Raw genomic sequence first — 18,453 nt, 5'->3', positions numbered from 1 at the left:
CGGCCACGCCTCTGGCTGCCTTGGTCACTCATGAACCGATACAAAACGATACGACTCAGAGCTGCTTGTCCCTTTAAAAAGAAAAGTCCTTCTCTCTTCTTTCTAGTGAACAAGGTAGAAAATCCCACAGCATGCTGCGGTTTCTCTGCTTGCTCCTCCGACTGAGCGGTGTGTCTGTGTGTGTGTGTGTGTGTGCAAGTGCTTATTAACTGCTCGCTTCTCTGATGGAGACATTCCAAGAGCACATGGGATGTGAGGAATGAGCGGGAACGCTGTCAGTCACTGCCTCAGCACCTCTCTCTTGGTCTGCCAGATGACACCTCCTTTAGTAGCATTTTTCAAACAGGAAGTGTGGGTGGAGTAAGACTCTGATCGGGGGCACTATAGTGTGCCATATGCAAAAATACATTAAATGTGTGAATGTCTTACAGATGCACCGAAAGAGAAGTGAGAGTAATTGAAAACATTTGGTTTGCATGGTGGTGCAGTCGGAGGTTCAGTTCTTGCTGCAGCCTTTCTGTGTGCAGTTAGATGCATGGTTGTCTCCCACAGACCAAAACATGTTAGGTTAATTGTAGACTATATTGTTCCGAGGGGTGAGTGGTTAAAAACATTTAAAAAATAAACACCCGTTTATTAGATTGTGACCATATAAGGGTTTTGAGTTTTTGGTGCCAGATGAAGTCTGCTAATGAGGGATTTCACTGAGCTGGAAAGCACACATCTGTGTGTGTGTCTTCCAAAAGGAGAACAGCCAATCAGGTCATCCACCTCCTGTTTAAACAGATTTAGTATTCAGAGCCGTGTTTGTGTGAGTGTGTGTGTGAATTTTATGTGTTTTGTTTAAAACCTTCAGGAAGCTGCTGCTTTAAGAATCACAGCAAGACGCTCTGGAACATTTCCATCGTGTTTCTGTGATCACATTCATCTGTTTGCACAGCAATATTATCATATTTTATTTTAACCAAATAAAAATATAAAAGCACCAGAAACACCTGAGAATTGCGTTCTTCAGCTGATGACTCAATCTGAATCAAACCCACAAGATCCTCCTCCTGTTGTCTGACCTTTGACCTTTTTCTCGGCAGCTGAAATGTAATTTTTCATAAATCTGTTCCTGTCGTGTGGCTTTGACTCCGAACAGACTAAAACACCCTCTACTTGTTTTAAAGTGACAGCTGAGCCGAGCTGTTGAAAGTTGTCAAAGTCAAATTTTCATTTGAAGTTTTTAGTGAGCAGGAAGTCAGAGTGGCTTCCTCTGATTTGTCACAATGATCCTTTAAAATTAAACCGAGTAGCTTTTCTGTTTTAAACAAGAGAGTCAAACCTTAAATCAACACAGGAACTGAAAAGCAAACTGATCTTCAATTAGGAAGACAGAAGAGTGAAAGTGGGACAAACCATCATGAAATGAGACCAAAACTGGACTCATGGGAAAAAGTCAGGTCCTAATTAACCCCGATAATTAAGACTATATTCTACTCCAATGCACCCCCACACCGGAGTTTGACTTCAAAGAGCAGTTGAACTAAAAATAATAATAAAATAGGAAAGCGCAGCTCTTAAACTGCTGTTTTTCATCAAACAAGCATTTAACTGAAATTCTGTAACAGGTTTTTAGTTTTAGTGATGCCCCAAATATCAGCAGTCACCCCAAGTGTTTTCAGTCTAAACCTGCAGGAGCCCAAACAGCTGATCCAGACTGGCTTCAAACGGGATTCAAACCTGCAACCTTCTCACTTCAAGGCATAAAACAGAGAATAACAAAAATTAGAGTAAAAATAGAAGTAAACAAAACACAAAAATACTTAAAAATAAAAAATGATACTCAAATGTTCCAAAAGCTGAATATGCACGCTTTTCAGATGTAAAATTAAAGAATTATGAAAATCATTGTGTGCACGTACAACAACATAAAATGTGCAAATACAATAATCATCATGTGCACATACAACAAAAATTGTGCAAATTACAAAAACGAAGGAATGCTAAAAAGGTTACGTAATTGTGGGTATTTGCAAACAGTCGAGGGTCCTGACATCCAGGAGTTTAGGGGGTAGAGCAGGTTATCCAGTAACTAGAAGGTTGCAGGTTCAATCCCGGCTTCTGCCAGAGAACGCTGCGGTTGTGTCCTTGAGCAAGACACTTAACCCTCCTTGCCTGCTGGTGGTAGTTGGAGGGGCCGGTGGAGCCAGTCTCGCTTCCGTCAGTGCAGGGCATCTGTGGCTTCATTGTGTCTCATCACCACCAGTGTATGAATGAGTGGTTGTGTTGTGAAGCACCCTGGAGGGTTGGACAGCCTTAAGGAGGCACTAAATAAAAACAGGTCATTTACCATCTAATGTGCTGTCAGCTGTCTGTTCATTCACCAAAGAGCACTGTTTAAACCCCCTTAACTTTCCCAGTCATGGTTCTTATTCCTCACTGCAAACATGAAAACTATACCCGACTAACATATATATTAGATACAGTATATTATATTGGTTTCATTATTGTCACTTTAACTTGGTAAATATTCATTTTTTTTTCAACATTTCTTAGAGTGTGGCATGCTGGGAAATCTGTTCCATCCCATCATAAACACTAGTACTTTTGTTCACTTCCATAGTTATCAACTGGAAATGCCGGTTGTGTGTTTAGCAGCTATTCTAGCTTCGGTAATGGTTGCAACAATGTGGGCGGGACAGAAAGGAGTCGGAAAACATCCCGCATGTGCGATTCATTTTCATGCTGGATGCTGTGTTGAGTAAACTTCTGTCTGTAGCGCGGAGCTGCCGTTGTGTGTGTGTGTGTGTGTGAGCCCGCGCCTGTTCTCCGCATCAGAGCTCTTGCCCTAGCGAGCAGACAGCTGCTCAGGGGAGAAAGCGGTGTGTGTGGCACAAGATTATGAGGACACACACGGCAAATTAATAAAATAATGTGGTTCAGAGCCTCCAAAAGCAACACAGCTCATGTCCGCCTTTGGAGCGGGCTTTCCTGCGCGTATTAAGCACCGCCCACAGACTCAGGGAGTTCCGCATTCCGGAGAAGTCACCACTCGTTCCAGACCGAACTCACGCCATCCAGCCCGACCAAACCACATTGGCCAGGTGAGTAGGAGGGGCTTTGAGCCAGGTGAATACAGCTTCACATCCTGGGTGTTCCAACTCTGGTTCCTGAAACAGACCATGGCTGCTTCATCTCTCAGCTTCATGTTTGGGTTGGTTAGAGGTAGAGCCTTTTCCTTTCATTATCTGAAAAGAAAAGGCTCTACCCAACCCAAAAGAGGGTAGAACCACTAATGTAGACAAACTTTTTTTCTAATTCTACAAAGTAATAGAAATATTCCACAGCCCCCCCCCCCCCCCCACACACACATGCACACTTTAAAAAATGAAGGTGCTTGCAAGTTAAAAACCTTTTATTCTAACAGGTTCATCAGGACAGTTACAGAATTTCATTACATTTATGACACATTTAGCAAAAGTTGCAGATATTTTTTTAAAGAAAAATATCAAAAAACAATTTCATTCAGAAAAACAGGACTGATGGATCAGATGACAACACGAAGGCTTCCTGTTCCAACTTTCTTCCTCAGCACCTCCACCAGACGCTCCAACCTGGAACCAGAGAGCGTTCAACACTAGGGTTAAACAACCAGAGACAGATTACATCTGCTGACATCTGTCCTCCCCCACTCAGAAGTCCACATGTACGTATGAATTAAAACTTTTATTCTGAAAAATAAAAATCAAAAAGCTGAATTAGGGAAATTTCAGCTAAATATCAAAACAAAAACATATTAGTAAAGTAGTGAAAAACTGTTAATGTTAATATACGGAACTTTAGATATATCCGTACGTCATTAACAGACACAGCAGCGATTACATTCCTGCATTCTATGATACTGGCTCATATTGAATATTGTATTACCAGTTGGTCCTATACGAGCTCGGCTGCTATTGGGCCAATTGAAGTATGCTACAAAAGAGCATTGAAAATATTAGATAAAAAACCTCTCTCATATCACCACTGTCAAATTTTAGATAAATACAAGTTTTTAAATTTTACTAATTTTAAATTATTTAAATCAGCCTGTTTAATATATAAAGTTATACATGGTCTGGCGCCACCACCAATGAGTGATTTTATTAAACAAAAGTCTAGCAGTGTTGTCGGGTCTCGACTGACTCGAGCCACTGCTAGAGGTGACTGTGAACTGACATTCAGGCGGACTACCTTTTCAGACTGCTCTGTCATACCAGGGAGTGACCTTCTGGAATAGTCTTCCACTATCTGTGAGGGAAAGTACCAGTCTAAACATCTTTAAGAGTCGCTTAAAACAGCGGCTGAGGGACACACAAACATGTGATCATGTCTAATACTTATATTTTTTATTTGTCCGGGAAAAGATTTGGTACAGTATTAAAAGGGAAACAACTGCTAGTGTAATGGGTGAATGTAATCTCACGACAGTCAGGGCATATGCAGTATCGGGGTTTGTGCAATACAATTGATGTGTTTCCGTTATTGCTGTCTATGTTGTTCTCTGTGTCCACTTTCTTTGACATTTGTTTGTGTTAGTATAATGGGATGACTGTTTTTGTCTCTGTCACATGACTTGTAAATATTATCTCTGTATGTTTACACTACTTTGTGTCTAACATCAACCTGCCGGAGGGTCTGCAGATGGAAATTAGCCCAAGGCTATGATCTGGCATATTTACATTTATTGAAATGTTCATTAATATGTATTGCCCCTCTTCCTAAATAAATAAATAAATAAATAAAACAATCAATAATAACAATCCCAAACAATAATAACAAGAGTGCTGGAGCGGGTCTGTTTCTGGTGTCTGTGGAGAGGAGCAGGAGGGTCAGATAGGTCGGGTTCAGGTTCTGACAGAACCAGCAGCTGAAATGGTTATAAAATATCTGGAGTTTTCAGAAAAATATGAAGAACTTGAGAAGATCCAGGTAAAGTGAAAAGAGAGAAAGGTGACACGAGGTAGTGTGTGTGTGTGTGTGTGTGTGTGTGTGTGAGAGAGATCGGTGGATGACCTCTTTCTGCCTTTCCAATTCAAATTAAACTTCCCATCTGTAATAAGCAGCAGATTTAAGTCAGTCCCTCCCATCAGAGAGCAAACATTTCTCCTCACGGCCCAGAAACTTGGAAGGCGACCCCCCCCCCCCCCCAACTCCCATCCTCCATCCCCGCTGGCAGCCAAATTATAGAAGAAAGCCCCAGGTCTGAGCCCAGGAGGACAGCACGGGATGCAGACGGAAGACTTAAGCTGTTTTCATCATGAATCTCATCTCTTCATCTTCATGCTGATGAGACGAGAAACAGGGAAGATTTTCAGAATCGGACCTTTGTGCTTTGAGTAAAAAGTCTGAAGGCTTAGTTCTTCTGGATCATCTGGGCTGTGGAGATGCTCACTGATCTCTAAATCTTCTTCATCTCATGTGCTAATGGGTCTGTGAAGACCTGGAGAGTCCCTAGTTGCTGCTGTTTAATAGTCCTGAGTTTGGTCAGGTTCACACACCAGTCATGCATTCACCTGGCCTAGAAATCTAGACGGACAGTCGCAGAAGCAAAGTGAATTTGCTCTGCATGTTGGTCAAGCCACACATCCACAGCAAGTCTACCAATGGCCTGAGCAGTTTTGCGATAAGCCAATCACAGCGCTCTATTTGTCTGATGGGCGGGATGAGGTGATGGAGCGGAACAAGATGGTGATGGCTAGTTTGACACACACACACACACACACACACACAGCATGAATTTTGGACTATTTAGACTTGGGCTTTTCTTTCACTCAAGAGCAGATAGTCCCACTAGTCGTCACACACACTGATGTGTGTGCGAAATATGTTCTCTGCATTTGACCCATCCCCTGGGGGAGCCGCAGACACAGCCGCGCTCGGGAACTATTTGGTGGTTTAACCGCCCAACCCAACCCCTTAAAGCTGAGAGTCATGCAGGAAGGCATTGGGTCCCATTTTTTTTAAGGTCTTGGTATGACCTGACCGGGATTTGAACCCTGATCTCCCAGTCCCAGGGCGGGCACTCTACAATGGCGTATGGCGGATTGACATCCGTAATAGTGAGTTTGTCATGTTGTTCGTTGTCCATTGGCGTGAGGAGACAGTTTGAAAGACAACCGTAGACTCCGGCCCACGATGGAGATCTGTCTATGAGTCGTGGCGTACTCACATTTATGGGATGGTTTGCCAGGGTAGCATATATTGTTAAAATGTGAAAACAAACAGGTGAGTTAAAAAAAATCACCTGATCAGAGTGCTGCTCTTGTCACTCTGTGACCTTTGACCCCAGCTCATTTGTCCTAGGGCCCCAGACTGATCACCATGGTTCAACCACAAAAGCATTAGGAGCAGATACCCACTTCCTTTAATTAGAAGCCGCCATATTCTCTAAATCAGAAGCAACACGGAGAGAAATGACCTGAAACACCACTGGTTCCCTCCAGGTTGGGAGTGAGCCTCTGTCTCAAGTGGAGGAGTTCTGGGGTCTTGTTCCTGAGCAATGGTAAGGCGGAGTAAAGCTGGACAGATCAGTAGTGATGAGTGATGAAGAAGGAGCTGGTTGGTCCGTCTTTGCTCCAACCCTTCACTGGTCATGAGAACCAGAACTAAAAGAAAGAGATTCTGGATCCAAGTGATCTTCCTGTGTAGGGAGGCTGGGCTCAGCCTTAGATAAGGAGATGAGCTCCATCATCAAGAGGGAGCTGCTGCTCCTCGTGGAAAGGAGTCAGCTGAGGGGGTTCTGATTATGCTGCCTCCTAGTCGGAGAAAAACTACAAAGATGGCGTCTGCTCAGGAATGGCACTAGTCTGAAACAGCTTTGGACTATTTAGACTTTGCTCCTTGGACTGCTTCCTTGACTGATTTCTGTAGCTATGAATATGTCGTGATGTTCATTGCTCTGATTGGTCCTAGCGCTGTCCAGCTGTTTGCAGACTAGGGAGCTGCTGCTCCTCGTAGAAAAGAGTCAGCTGAGGGGGTTCTGATTAGGCTGCCTGCTGGTCCTCCCCTTTGGCACATGATGGAACTACACTCACAGGTGACTACGTACTAACCCTAGGAACAAGTGTCCAGAGTTCAATTCTTCTTCTGAAAATAATTTATTATTAGGAGGCAACATAGTAAAGATGGCCGATGGAGGAGCCAAAAAAGGGAGAAAATTCCTCAGATCCGTTTAACTAAAACATTCTAAGGCAAAAAAAGTAAAATCATAAAGCGTTTTAAGAACTGGACTCTTTCTTTCACAAAGAGCTGATGATGCAGGGTGTGTGTTAACTGAGTGGATCTGGTTTTAAGTCTAGCAGCTTTTCCACGTGCTCTTTTAAACATCTGGAGAATCTGACGTGAAAAGCTGTTATGACCTCTCTACCATCCCAAAGCACTCACAGGCAGCCCAGTCTTTTAGCTGCAAGTGTGTGTGTGTGTGTGTGTGTGTACGTGTGACATGATCATGTCTGACTCTGTTTGGGGACTCCAGCCAAACCAGACTTGGTTAAAAACCCAAAAGCTGCCCCCTTACTCCATCAGAGGGTCTCTTTTGGGTCACCCTTGCTTGTCCAGAACCCAGATAAAGCAATAACACAGAAAATGTGGCGTACAAGTCACACAAATCATAAATTCATCATTCCGAGGACTTTTCTGGTACAGCATAGAGGCTCTAACACACATTAGAGCCTAAAATCAATCTGCAGCTTCCTGTTTAATTGTTTCCTGTTAATCTGAGGGGATTATAATCACCCTGTGATCCAGCCATGGGCACATGTGGTCTCATGAGTCAGTAGGACTCTGTCCCTTCTTCAGGATGAAACAGAGTAAAGGACTAATCTAGTCACATGAAACTAAATACTGCAGAACTACATCCTGTTAGGTGAGTTAAAACCTGACCTGCGGACTTTCTCGCTGGCTTCTTGCTCCGCCTCTTGTTTGCGTTGAAGTTTCTCCTCAATGCTCTGCTTCTCCCTGGAAACCTGCTGCAGCTGGACCAGGAGAGTCTGGACCTGAAGGCTTGGAGTCTTCTGAGATGTAGAGCACTCCAGTGGAGAATCAGGATTAGAAGGCAGCAGGGACTGGAAGGATGCAGCAAAGCTCTGGGAGCTGAGAGGTGGAGGAGGGAGGAGAAAAAAGACCAGAACATTTTAGGTTTTGTTGTTTCTTTTCATTTTTTAAATGTGGACAGAAAATAGAAATGATTGAATGGATTTGGGTTCTTCTGTTTTAGTTTGTAAATGAGAAGTTACAGCGAGTCAATCTCTCTAAGACCAATAGCATGTCAAGGTAACAGGTAGAACCGGTTTGAGTCTAATCTGCCAGATCTTCAGCAGGTTAACGCGTTCCACTGAATCTGGTGTCCACAGCCTAGAGGTTCTGTTGTTAGCTGTGTGAAGGTCTGCTGCAGCTCACTGACCTGTGATGGACCTGAAGCGCCTGCAGCTCAGCCTCCAGCTGTCGTTTGTCCTCCAGAGCTGCATCTCTCTCCCTCCGCAGCATCAGCAGCTCCTCCTGATCAGAAACACTCATCAGTCTCAGGCTGAAGTCTGGATCCGAATCAAGACAGCAGTGGGAATAAACGCTTCACTGATTGTCAAAAGTTTAAAAATCAAACTTATTTCATTTATTCTTCATTCACACACGCACACGCACACGCACACACACACACACACACACACACACACACACACACACACACAAATAGATGGCTATCAAAGGTCACACTATGGAAGTTGCTTAAACTTATAACAAACGGGCCTAACTTAGAGTCTTCTTTTTAAAAAGTGTGTAATAAATCAAACACAAACAAAAATTCCAGCTTTTAAGTTTCAATGACTTAAAAAAACTTGATTAAAAAAGTTTAAATTTGTTGAAAACAATTAAAAAGAAGATAGCTGATTGATTAATGACAGAAGCATTTTCAGATTTTTCCTAAACTCAAGGACGGCGTGTGTTTTCATCTCCACATCTAGCTCATTTTAAACCTGTGGTGCTTTACTCACACTGATAAAGCTTGCACACTTTCACCTTTGTCTTTTTAAACAGAAATGACATTTTTGTTTTGTGTGCAGGGAGAAAATTTGTGTTAAGACAGTTTAAAGTTGCATTTATTGACAACCTGGTACATTACTGAGGCAACCTGGAGATAATTATCATCTAAAAGCCTGGGGAGACTGAACTGATGAAAAAGTGGTTTAGTAGGAGAATTATAATGAGGCCACGATAAAGTGCAAATCACTTTCTTTTGAAGGGTTATTAGATTTGTTAGGCAGGGAGTGTGTTACACTATATAAGTGTACAATACACTAGATAAGGTTCAAACTATGCTTAATAAAGTGGAAGAAATGCAGAGATTGAAAGAAGGTGTTGCAATTTAACAAATAAAGATGAATCTTTGGATTCTTTTTTGTGAAATCATCAATGTGGCATTTAAAATGAGTGAATTCATTAATGATAATCCCCAGAAACGTCATGGACTTTCCCTAGTAACGATCTGTGTTTATTTTAAGACAAATTTGCTCACGAAAAACAATAAAATTTCTCTTTTGATATTGAGAAGAAGATCAGAACCAGATATCTGTTTTACGAAGCTCATCACTCATGATATTCACAAGTTCCTTTGGGTTTGTATGTGCAAAAAAATAAATAAAAAAATATGTGTTTTTCTGCCAATATGGGGTGCTGCATGTACATTAATGACAAAAAATGAATTTAATTGATTTTAGCAAATGGCTGCAAAATAACAAAGAGTGATAAACTAACGAGGGTCTGAATACTTTCTGTACCCACTGTAAAACAGAGCCCTGCGGGACACTGTAACTGATTTCTTTACATGATGATTTGCAATCATAAACAAAAACAAACTGCAATCTTCCAAACAAACGGATCTTAAACCAGTCTAGGCATCTTTTAACTTTTCAATAAGAATATAAATTTATGATGTGGAATGATTTAGATCATTCTAAAAATAAGTCATTACCGTAGTTACCAGTATCTGTTGCATTACTACTTTTTCTATTAAATCCAACAAGAAAGAGGTCATCAGTGGATCCTGGTACATCTTTTTAACTATTAGATTCCAACAAATGATCAATATGGGTCTCATTTCTGTGGTACCTTGTCATCATCTCCAAGATCTTGGAAAAGGTTGTGGCTAGACAACTCACAGCTGCTCTTGATGAACATAACATCTATGATAGCTTCCAGTCAGGTTTTCGTAGAGCTCATTCTACTGAAACAGCTCTTCTTAGGGTCTGTAATGACCTTCTGACTCACAGTGATGCAGGGGAATGTTCTGTTCTGGTCCTGCTGGACCTGACTGCAGCCTTTGACACTGTTGACCATCACCTGCTACTGGAGAGGCTTAGAGACTGGGTAGGCCTATCAGGATCTGCTCTGGAGTGGTTCTCCTCTTATCTGTCTGAGTGGTCCTTCTCTGTGGCCGTCTCCAAGTTTAGGTCCTCCACCTCCTCTCTTACCCATGGTGTCCCACAAGGTTCTGTGCTGGGGCCTCTATCTGCTTCCTCTTCAGCACATCTTGAGCTCCTTTCTCCAACCACCTTTATCTTAGTCTCTATCAAAACCTGGATGGCTGGGAACTTTCTTCAGCTGAATGAGGATAAGACTGAGATCCTCATCTGTGCCCCAGACAAGCTGGTTCCCAAAGTCAGAGACTCTCTTGGTCAGCTTGCTTCTCACACCAAACCTTCCGTCAGGAATCTTGGTGTGACCTTTGACCCAGCTCTCACCCTGGATTCTCATGCCAGTTCTCTTGTTCGCTCTTCCTTCTTCCATCTCAGGAACATTGCTAAGCTGAGTCCCATTCTGTCCCGCTCTGAACTTGAGACTGTTCTCCACACCTTCATCTCCTCACGCTTAGACTACTGTAACTCTCTTTTCACGTGTCTGAGCAGAACCTCCCTGAACCGTCTACAGGTGGTTCAGAACACCTGTGCTCGGCTTCTGACCAAGTCCTCCAAACACACCCACATCACCCCGCTTCTCCTCCAGCTTCACTGGCTGCCAGTCAACTTCAGGGTTCATTTCAAGATCCTGGTTCTGGTTCTATAGGGCCTTACATGGACAAGCACCATCTTACATTGGTGATCTTCTTAGTCCCTACACCCCCAGCAGGTCCCTGAGGTCCAGTGATCAAAGCCTACTGGTTGTGTAGCACCAGGCTAAAGACCAAAGATCATTTGCTGCTGTGGCCCCCAGACTCTGGAACTCTCTCCCCTTGAGCCTGAGATCAGTGGACTCAGTGATCTCCTTTTAAAAAACATTTTTAAAAATCTTTTTTACTTTTAAAATTTTCGTTCTTGTGAAGAACCTCATGATATACAAAAATGTTTTCTTTCTTTCTTAAAAACAGTTTCAAAGTCACTGTGATTGTTCCACAGATACGTTCTAACACGAGTTCCACACCTATCTACCCACTTAAATTAACTAAAGTGTTTCGTTTCTTATGGGACTGATTCATTCAAATCCCTTGGGTGTTCTTCTTAAGTGACCCTAAAAGCAGATCCTTTAGTCTGTTGACACGAGATTTAGTGGAACGTTTTAACCTGCTAAAGAATTGGTAGATTACAGACTCAAACCGGTTCCACCTGTTACCTTGACACGTTATTGGGTCCCCCAGACTCTGGACCTCTCTGCCCCTGAGGCTGACATCAGTGGACTCAGTGGTCTCTTTTAAAAAGCAGCTGAAAACTCACCTGTTCCGGCTTTGGTGTGACCTTTTGCTGATTCTTCGTCATTACTTTCTTTTGATGCAGCTGCTTCTACCAAATATTTCTTATTTGGAATCCCACAATTACTAATAATTAATTTTTCATTTTTTTCTTCACATTTTTTACACATAAAATTTCCTTTTTTTCCCCATTTCTGTTATGTTTTTCAATCATTTTTTCATTTTGCTCTTGTGAAGCACCTTGTGATTTATATCATGAGAGGCGCTATATGAAATCTCTTCTGCACAGATCTTAACAACAGTGTGTTGTGATTTCAAACTCATACACACTTTCTGTGTTGACCGAAATTCCAGACGCACGCACCCAAAATGAGCTTCCTCTGTAGGGAGGTAGACTCATGGATAGGAGCTTGGAGTTGAACACCGCTTCTTTGCATCAAACGAAGTCAGCTGTGAGCGCTCAGGCATCTAATTAGGATGCCTCTAAGCAAATCCCACTGGGAGGAGACCCCAGAAAGATCTGGAAATTGGTGGAGGAATTATTGCCACTTACACACTAGCATTGGCTAAACTCCACTCCGTTTGCACCACCCTGGCCACAGTTGTTTCCACATTGCCTTAGGAATGCAGACATGGTTGAGAACATGGCTGGTCTGTGGACTGTGATGTCATGAGCACATCTCCGAACACGTGGGCAGAACAAAAGAGTGCGGAGAAGTCCGCGGTGTCTCCATTATTAAACAAAAGTGGCCTGAGCAGTCTTGCTTTTGGAGACTCTGACTCTGATTTTGCATCCTGCTTTGCTGTGTGTGTGTGTGTGTGTGTGTGTGTGTGTGTGTGCCTCCTCACAGCAGTGAGAGACTGAGAAACACAGCTTCAGTCAGAGGCTCGTCTGAATACTCTACTGTGAATGCACGCCGGGACGTTGTCCATCACAGGGACGTTATTTTGGAGAGATACTACGGTGTCAACATCCTGCTGCCTTCCACCAATCAACGCGCCCCTCTTTTGCATTATTATGACATCCATCCGGCACAGCTTAAAAACCGCGTATGCTCTCACGAGAAAACATGTCCTTTACAAAAAAGGGTCAGAAAAGCATTTTTTATTTATTTTTGCCAATACAAATTATTTGTATGGCTTATTAGACTATATAATATGATGTAGACATCCACGGTAGTAACAGGTGATGACTCCTTTAAATTATGTCAGCTGATTTTTTTTTTTGTTGGTTTAATTGATTTTGTCAACATTGGTTAGATTAAATGTGCTTTATCAAAATTAAGAAATTTAGACCCAGAAATAGAAGTAGATCAGACAAATCTCACACACACACACACACACACACACACACACACACACACACACACACACACACACACACACACACACACACACACACACACACACATGCACACACACACACACACACACACACACACACACACACGCGCGCGCGCACACACACGAACACACACACAGCTCTCGCTAATATGAAAGGTTCTGTTGCGTCCTGGTTCTGCTGTACAAGTTGAACTAATCAAAGTGTTCTGGCAGGATCTGGAAGAGGATTGCAGGAGGACCGGAGGAGGGATTATGGACCCGACCCTGACCTGCTCATCTTCTTCCTTCTCTGTTCTAATTAAAATGCTGAAAGTGGGAGTTTAAAGTGAGACATCAAAAGAGGAACCAAACCCACAGAGCCAATGTGTGTCTTCTCCAACCGGGCCGGAGGACACGCTTCAAAAGAGCCGGCCGACTTATTAATTAAAATAATTTTTAAATGAGGTGATCAGCAGGCAGGATGACACTGAGCTGACCTTTAACATAAAGAGTGAAGGTCAACAAAGGAGGAGAGGAGATAATAACACCGCCATCATCAACATGAGGTGGGCCATTAGAGGGAGTGGGATAGGAGGACTGATAAAAGGAGAGGAACAAGACAGGAGGTGGACTTAGAGCTGTCGGAGGGCAGAGAGGGGTGAGACAGGAGGTGAGAAAGGGGAAGGTTCTTTGACCTTTAACATGAAGCACTGAGATGAACAGAGGAGGAAAGGGCATCAGGGAGGAGGGAGAAGTGCAGGATCAAAACATGGAAATGAAAACTAATAAAGATATGTTTCCATTTAGATCTCAGAACCAGGTCTGGACCGTCTCCCATGTCACACACAGTCCTCATAAGACTGGTTCTCCGACTGAAAGCAGAACAAGATTTTACCAAAACAAGACCTACAGGACCAGGGCCGTCTCCAAGACTAGAAGATAGGGGGCTAAACCCCCAGGGGTGGAGGAGAGCCTGATCACTCACACACACCACACACACACACACACACACACACACACACACAGTTAAAAAATTCACTGTTACTTTCTTGCCATCACCAGCTTTATTCATGTGGAAAAATGAATGACAAGACAGCGTTCCCTCAAGGCCTTGGTACAACATCTTCATACGTTACCACAAACAACCAGACTCTAGATTCAACAAAGCAACACAGCCCTTTACAAAAGTGCAACACACACTTCTGAGCATTGTAGCAGCAAACGCTGCTGTTTGTTTACATCCATATCTCAGCGTGCAGCCAGTCTATGGAACAGTCCCTTAAGTGCTATAATGTTTGTGTGTGGGAGAGCATTTCTTTATTTAGCATTTTGAAGTTAATGACTAAACCTTTTGGTTATACAAAAACTCAGTAAAACAGACCTAACTCCGTGCTGTAGGCTGTGGCCTCTATTATCTAGAGGCCACAGCCAGCTGCTGGTCTTTGATGGTAAATCTGACTCTAGAAACCGTATTTTCCGGAGCAAAAGTCGCTCCGGAGTATAAGTCGCACCAGCCATAAAATGTATAATGAAGAAGAAAAAAACATATATAAGTCACATTTTGGGGGGGAAATTTTATTACAAAATCTGAGACCAAGCATTTCACATTGCAACACAAGTACCGGTAACAATAACAGAATAAACAACCAGGGCGCAGTAGCGCACCACGGTCTCCAGCAGAGGATTGCGGTGTTTCAAACCCTCCCAGCCGACGGGGAGAGCTCATTTCTGGGCCAGAGCCGGCCCGCAGCACCCCGCCACAGACTGCAGCAGGTGATTGCGCTGTTTGAAACCCTCCCAGCAGGACAGGGGAGCTCATTCCTGGGTAGGAGCCACTCGGCCCGCAGCAGCGCGCCACAGTCACCAGCCGGTGATGGCGGAGCAGAGGAGCTGAAACCTGGTCCGGAGCCGGTCCACAGCAGCGCGGTATACATAAATTGGTATACAAGTCACTCCGGAGTATAAGTCGCAGGACCAGCCAGACTATGAAAAAAAAGTGCAACTTATAGTCCGGAAAATACGGTACCAATCAGGTGTTCATTGCATGACAAAGTGAACAATACGTCTACCTGATAAAGCTTGTCTCTAGACAAGTGAGCTAGCCTTGCAACGTTTGGTCAAGGAATGCTTCGTTGGAACCTCTGCAGCCCCTAGCAGCATTCTGGCTGGCCAATAACGGCTCTCTACAGGGTTTCAAACCCATAGCTCGCTCTGTCTACTTTGTGGACCAATCACAGTGCTCTATCTGCTTTGTGGGCTAATCAGGCCCTCTATTCGTCTGGTGGGCGGCATGATGCAACAGAGTGGAACAAGATGGCAAAAGCTCGTTTGAAACGACTTTTACATCAATTTTGGGCTACTTGGACTTGGGCTTTATTAGAATCAGGAGCAGATAGATGTATTTGAGTCCTTTACTTAGAAAAAAGGATGCATCTTCAACAGTGGACTGCCTCGTTTACAGACATCCGTTGCAGTGAGTATGTCACGATATTCATTAAGGTGGAGATTGCTTGAAAGTCAATGGTAGAACCCACCCCACAACCAAGAGCCGCCAATGGAGCGTTGCCAGAATAAATAACATATTTAGTCGGTCTGGCTTGCCAAGCTAGAGGATCTCTGGAATGTGTGGAATTTTAGGAACATGTGAGTCTTTTGTGTTGGCATAGCTAGCCCAGCTGGCATCTTCTCTTATACTGATCAGCATGGCTGTATCAGTGCCAATGCGAGGACCACCATCTTCAAGCCCAGTTTCATCAAGGGGGAGCCCCTTGACTTCCCACAATAAGCATTTTGCCGATGATGGGCGTTTCACGGCTCCCAAAAAGTCAAAAGCACACCCTCCAAATCAAGTTTGCAAGGACATGACTGGACATTTTCCCATCAAACCTGATAGAAAACGGAGCCGACACCGTGCTAAAGGCTACACCAACAGGCTTTGCAGGAAGTGCAATGATGGCCTCTTCTTTTCAGAACAAAATAACTACTTTTTGGACTACCATAATTGAGTCAATCAACAAATAAATAAATAAGCACATTGTGTTTTTTCCCTTCATGATTTGCACATAGTCTTAATTTAGAGTTTTTTGAATATGATATTCCCTTTTAGTTCTAAATTGATGATAAAAATAACTTTGTCTATTATAATATTGTTATTGTGTAGATACATAACTTTATAAGCAGTACAGTGCAAATAAACCTTTAATTGTTCGTTACATGTGTTCAGAGTGTGAGTGACGGCTACACAAATCTGCTACCTTTCAGGTGCAATTTTACAACATTCCCCCAAAAGTTACTAAAATGTCATAATTAAAAAATAACACTGGTTTAGACTGCACAAGTCTCCTAGAACAACACGACAATGGTTGAAAAAAATTGAAGCTTTTTTCTATAGTTGGGTTTCTGGGGGTTAAAGACATCTCCAGGAAAAGATCTGTGAAAGGTTGCAGTAATGCTTTTTGCTGCGTCGAAGGGTCTAAGGAGCACAGTGGCCTCCATAATCTATGAGTAGAAGTTCAAAACCACCAAGTGTCACATTTGGAGGAAACCAGGCACCATTCCTACAATGAAACATGGTGGTGGCACTAAATTGCTGTGGGGATGTTTTTCAGCAGCAGGAACTGATAAACGGCAAATGGCCTGGATTTGTATAGCGCCTTCTTGGGGTTCTACAACCCCCCAAGGTGCTTCACAACACAATCAGTCATCCACCCATGCACACACACACAGGTGGTGATGAGCTACAATGTAGCCACAGCTGTTCTGTGGCGAGACTGCCAAACACTGGCGCCACCAGTCCCTCTAACCACCAGCAGCAGGCCGAGCAGGTTAAAGTGACAGTGTGTAGTTTTTACCAATAATCTCTGGAAATATCCATCAAAATGTTGTTGAAAATGAATGAAATGATGTCCAGTTTTTAAAAAATATTGGCAGCTTTCTAACGTATAACCCAAAACATCGGGTCTCAAATACATGAGCGTGGGTCTAAGTCTCTGGGCGACGCCATATTAGATGCGATGACTTCTACTATGTGAGCCTGTGAGGACAAAACGCATTTGCTGATTTGTAACAAGAGGTTACAAAACTTTTGCTATTCATAAACGTTGTTTTAAACATTTACCTCTTTACTTGCTGCCAGTGATGAAAGAGAGTATGATGGGCTTGTCATTTTGGTGGAGGTTGAACGATCTGGCCATGTACTCACTCGAAAATTGTGATCCCAGGGATTTTTGACCCTAATGGCCATCCGTTGGTAAGGTCTTAAGCCTAATTTATACTTCTACGTCGGTACGGAGACATGCAGCGCCATTTTGTGTCGGCCCGTCTGGGACGGGCTTGTGGAGGCTGACAGAGACATGCCCTAAATTTTAACTTTCCGTCGAAACAGACGGAGACCGCAAGCTTGTGATTGGTCAGGATGCTGCTTCCTGTTTTCATTCATCTTCAGCACCGTCTTTGCCACTTCAACAAATAAAGAGATATTTAGAGGCAGACATGGAGCAGATTGAAGAACGCATCGTGGAAAAAGAGTTCAAAGATATGCAGCAGGCGTTTTATTTATGAACAGAAAAGATGAGAAAAGTGGGTTCTCAGGTGCCGATCACATGAAGAGTTGAAGAGGAACGAGGGACAAATTTGTCCGTGTTTAAAAAAAAGTCTCTGAAATACATTATAACAATGTAAACACAAAAGCAAATACACTATTGTGGACCGGATACAGGACTGTAATGGTGGCAGGACACCTCAGAATAGTGCTACGCCCTCTGTTGTCCTGGTAGGGAATTGTTTCGCAACAATCCCCAGAAGTCTGAAAGTAAAACCGCACGTTTTTTAGGGAAGTCTGCGCACTTCCCTGGATTAAGTATTTTTAAACACCAGCTAGTTATCTGAAAACTTGGATGGATAACCAAAGTAACTTTTTGACCTTAGATCAGGGGTGCCCAATCCTGGTCCTGGAGGGCCAGTATCCAGCAGGTTTTGTGGTTTTTCTGCTCCAACACACTTGATTAACTGGTTGAATCACCTGTGCGGCAGCTCATCAGGCTCTGTAGAAGCCTGTTAATCACCTGCTGATTGAAACCAGGTGTGTTGAAGCAGAATTGAAACTAAAACATGCTCGAGGACCAGGATTGGGCACCCCTGCCTTAGATGATGTTTTTCTACAATTTTAAAGAACATTCGATATGCACTTTAAGGCAACACCACTAAAGCCTATCTTGTACTTCTCCATCTGCAAGTTTGCACTCACACATGTGTACTGACGGAGACATTTTCCTGTTAAACCTTTCCGTTGGTGTGTCAGTGTTATAAAGCAATTCTCCGCCAGGACAGAAGGAGGCATAGAACTTTACTGGCAGGTCTGCTTATTCTTCTTCTTCTTGAGTTTGTGCTATTTCTTATTTTGATTTCACTTGTTCAATAAACCATTAATT

General features: G+C 43.1%; 1 protein-coding gene across 4 annotated transcripts in view; it reads right to left on the bottom strand.

The window, feature by feature from the left end:
- Positions 1–3,382: 3,382 nt before the first annotated feature.
- Positions 3,383–18,453, bottom strand: part of mipol1 (mirror-image polydactyly 1) — a 67,506-nt gene continuing 52,435 nt past the window's right edge. For all 4 annotated transcript variants that reach the window (XM_015969295.3, XM_015969293.3, XM_015969294.3 and 1 more), the window contains 3 exons: positions 8,429–8,523; positions 7,909–8,118; positions 3,383–3,599 (listed from right to left, as the gene is read on the bottom strand). In XM_015969295.3, coding sequence (XP_015824781.3) covers positions 3,533–3,599; positions 7,909–8,118; positions 8,429–8,523 — 372 coding nt within the window. In that variant the 3' untranslated portion in view covers positions 3,383–3,532. The remainder of the gene's footprint in view (positions 3,600–7,908; positions 8,119–8,428; positions 8,524–18,453) is intronic.

This window comes from Nothobranchius furzeri, chromosome 18, assembly GCF_043380555.1.
Source record: "Nothobranchius furzeri strain GRZ-AD chromosome 18, NfurGRZ-RIMD1, whole genome shotgun sequence".
Lineage (NCBI taxonomy): Eukaryota > Metazoa > Chordata > Actinopteri > Cyprinodontiformes > Nothobranchiidae > Nothobranchius > Nothobranchius furzeri.
Note: the sequence above shows the minus strand (reverse complement) of the source record. Positions and strands in the feature narration are given on the sequence as shown.